This window comes from Musa acuminata, chromosome BXJ1-1 (genome assembly GCF_036884655.1).
Source record: "Musa acuminata AAA Group cultivar baxijiao chromosome BXJ1-1, Cavendish_Baxijiao_AAA, whole genome shotgun sequence".
Classification (NCBI taxonomy): Eukaryota; Viridiplantae; Streptophyta; class Magnoliopsida; order Zingiberales; family Musaceae; genus Musa; species Musa acuminata.
Genome location: NC_088327.1, coordinates 11,242,780 through 11,246,462, shown reverse-complemented (window position 1 = coordinate 11,246,462; position 3,683 = coordinate 11,242,780). Strand labels below are relative to the sequence as shown.

The 3,683-nt window shown below is 50.2% G+C and overlaps 1 protein-coding gene across 1 annotated transcript; it reads left to right on the top strand.

Moving 5' to 3' along the window:
• Positions 1 to 472: 472 nt before the first annotated feature.
• LOC135680604 (AP2/ERF and B3 domain-containing protein Os05g0549800-like) lies at positions 473 to 1,894 on the top strand. The gene has a single exon (XM_065194649.1). The coding sequence runs from the start codon at positions 669 to 671 to the stop codon at positions 1,650 to 1,652; it is 984 nt and encodes a 327-aa protein (XP_065050721.1). The 5' UTR covers positions 473 to 668; the 3' UTR covers positions 1,653 to 1,894.
• The last annotated feature ends 1,789 nt before the right edge of the window (positions 1,895 to 3,683 follow it).

Here is a 3,683-nt window from a genome sequence, read left to right as displayed (position 1 = left end):
CCGAGCATCATAAGGTTATTTCCGGTGTTTCTATCCATCGAGAAATATGTTATTAATGGCTTTGAAGTCCGTGAGGATTCCGAGGACGGAGCTGCCATATGTTACAGAGGAAGCTATTTCTGCAACGAGAATCCGAGCTGAATTCCCTGCACCGAAATGTTGACAGATGCTTCGGTTTGGATGCGTACAATTAAAATTATAGAGAAAACTTTGGGTGAAAGGGAAGAGATGAAGAGCAGATAAAGAGCCAAAATCATCCCCACTGCAGCTACAGGAAGCCATGGCTCCACCGGGGATGTACTGACATTAATACCATGGTCATCACTGATGCGGACGCCATTCGAGCCAACTTGCACCTCCCTGGGTCCCTCTGTCGAGTTCACCTCACCTCTCCCCAACTCATGAAACCCTAAAGAAGAGTGAGAGATCTATCCACCTCGCTTTCCTTGAATGTTCTTCCCGGTGGATTCCCACAGCCACAGGGGTTGACCACACCATCCGCCTCCATGAACAGCCATCGGGGTTAAGCACGTTTCCTGGAGACCGCACAGGAGCTCCAACTGCAACAAGACTTTTGACTGCATTATGTCTACATAACACCTCCCTTCCTCTCAGGATCGTCATATAGAGCTTATCCTCTGCTTGTCTCCCTTGGAACTGCCGGAGTTATGGAATGGAGCTGCATCGAAGACGCCATGAGCGACGGTGAAAAGCGCCCTGAGGTGCCGACACCTGTGGCCGATCCCATCAGGCGGATGGGGAGCGGCGTCAGCGTCGTCCTCGACCCAACCCCGGAGGTCGGGATCGAGGCCGAGTCCGGTCGGAGGCTGCCCTCCTCCAGGTACAAGGGCGTCGTCCCCCAGCCCAACGGCCGATGGGGCGCCCAGATCTACGAGAGGCACCAGCGCGTGTGGCTCGGGACGTTCGGGGATGAAGCCGAGGCCGCGCGCGTCTACGACGTCGCCGCACAGCGATTCCGTGGCCGCGACGCCGTCACCAACTTCAAGCCCCTGTCCGAAGCCGACGACGAAGACTCCATGGTGCTATTCTTCCTCGCAGCGCACTCCAAAGCCGAGATCGTCGACATGCTGCGTAAGCACACATACCACGACGAGCTCCAGCAGAGCAAGCGCTTCCACGCCGCAGGCCACGGCATGGGCTTCGGCAGGAGGAGGATGCCGAGCTATTACGGATCCGTTCGCGAGCTGCTCTTCGACAAGGTGGTCACGCCGAGCGACGTCGGGAAGCTTAATCGGCTGGTGATCCCGAAGCAGCACGCCGAGAAACACTTCCCGTTGAAGGCCGGCACGGCCGCGGCATGCGAGGGCGTGCTGCTGAACTTTGAGGACGCCACCGGGAAGATGTGGAGGTTTCGGTACTCATATTGGAACAGCAGCCAGAGCTACGTGATAACCAAAGGGTGGATCCGGTTCGTGAAGGAGAAGAGCCTCAAGGCCGGCGATGCCGTTAGCTTCTGGCGATCGATGGGGCCAGAGAAACATTTGTTCATCGACAGGAAGCCGAGGCCTGAGAACACCAGTTGCACTACAAAGCCAGTGAGGCCTGCTCATGCTTTCAGGCTGTTTGGTGTCACCATATCAGAGTTGCCGGCGAGTGGTGGCATTGGGAAGACGGCAGCAGAGATGGAATAATTTCCACAGTCATTCTTCTTCAAGTAACAACGTATTAGCGATTTGTAGTCCTTAATTAGCTCCTACATACTCCTTTTTCCTGTCTCTTGTAATCTCTCCTTCCTTCCTTCCTCCCACGTAGTACAGGAAATTGTACACGTTCCATAAATGAGGAGCTATACATTCTTGAATGAAGTTGTCTTTACTCATCTCTCCTGCTTTGTTTGCTACTTCCTTGATGAGTGATAACTTTCAAATCGAAATGGGGGCTTCGTTTTGATGGAGTTCATAACTTTCGAATCAAAATGGGGGCTTCATTTTGACTTCTTTGATGAGTAATAACTTTCAAGTCTGAGCTGAAGAAACGTCGCGTCGATCGACGAAAGCAATGATTTAAACGGTGTTCAATCGAATCGAACATAATTTCTCTCGTTCTCGATCATTTTAGCCTAAAACATCTATGCTCGTGTTATAGAAATACAGGGAGCTCACCTTTTCTCTTGAAGGAATCCATGGAAAGAGTATCTTCCTCATCCCCCCTCACTGCACTTGCAATGAAATGCTTCTTAGCATGTACCGAGGCAAACTTTGTTCAAGAATAATCCTGCTGGAAGGATAATTATCAAAGATAGGAGAAGCTTTAGATACCACATAATTCTGAATCTTTCCCTATCATTGCAAAACCTTCAATTTATCTTTCATTCCTCAGCAACTGAAGCTTCTGAAGCTGTCTTCTTTCCTTCCTTTGCGTCACAAAATACGTACATTATTCATGTACAGAATGTGGATTAGGTCAGGAAACGGAGACCCAAGCGAGGGTAGCGTCCATCGCAACATGAATCTGCCGATCGATCGGGTAGATGTCAAGTCAAAGCCCCCGTTATTTTATGTGTTCCTCTAACAATTTGCCCCGTGTTTCAATTCTGCCTTGTGGGTCCTTCCATTGAAGGTCCCTCCAAAGTGGCTGCTCACAATGTGAACTACAGTTTAGCACGCAACGAATGACCATGTCATTCATTACACATCCCAAGCTGCAGAAACACCATATTAAACTATGCAAGTTGAGGCGTCGCTTTGCAAGATTAGACAACCTTTGTGGCCTCTTGGAAAGTGGTCAAATCTCGAAGCTCACGCTTTGGGCCACCTTATTCGCCAGCAACCCATGGGATCACATGTCGACCTTTCGCTGCAGATACGTCGGATGTGTATGATACATGGGATATGAGAAGCAACGACCCGTGCCGAGTTGAGCATCAACAGACTCAAAAAGAAAGCCTTCGTTCTCGTGGGCGTCAACAAGACACGTTGATGTATCCATCACACCTCGTTCAGCTATATATTTAAGCAGCTTCCACTCCCATATGGCAAGCCAAGGCGTGACGTACGTCGGCCAGCAAACGCCATTAACCGACGGGGGTCTTGAAAGGCCACGAAGAGGGGATGTGATTGGTGTGCTGCGGTTTGGGGGAATCAATTTGCTCACTGTGGATCTTCCATGCTCCTTGGCGAGCTCAACTTGGTAAGCTTTGCCGAACGAAATATTACGGGGAGGGTACCAACTTGTGCTTTGGATTTGTTTGTCCAGCTCGAAAGCTGAATCTGGTTTTGGCCAAGTTGCAGAAACCATGAGCGACGTCCACCTTTCCGTGCTGGTTTTGGAGCCTCCAAAGAGGATTTCGACTTCCACAGTCCACCTCTGCTTGCTCATCACCACAGGAGAGACCCACCAACAAAGATAGGCTGCAGTTGTAGGCAAAGCAAAATGGATTGGGTGCTTTAACTTGCTGCCTTTCCCTTCACCACCGGTCTGTGATAGGAAATCGTATGGACAAATAGGATGAGATATAATCGTTTCCACATATGTACAGCAATGTACCTATCAGAATCTATCAACAGTCGCAAAGAGAGACGCCAATCAAGTTGGAAATGTATGAGAATCTGGCGTGCCACTTTCCACAGCCGCGTGCACGAGCGGTACGAATTGATCTCGCACTTTGTGCGTGCGTCTCCACACGTATAAAGGACATGCAAGATATCTACTCACGCACACAC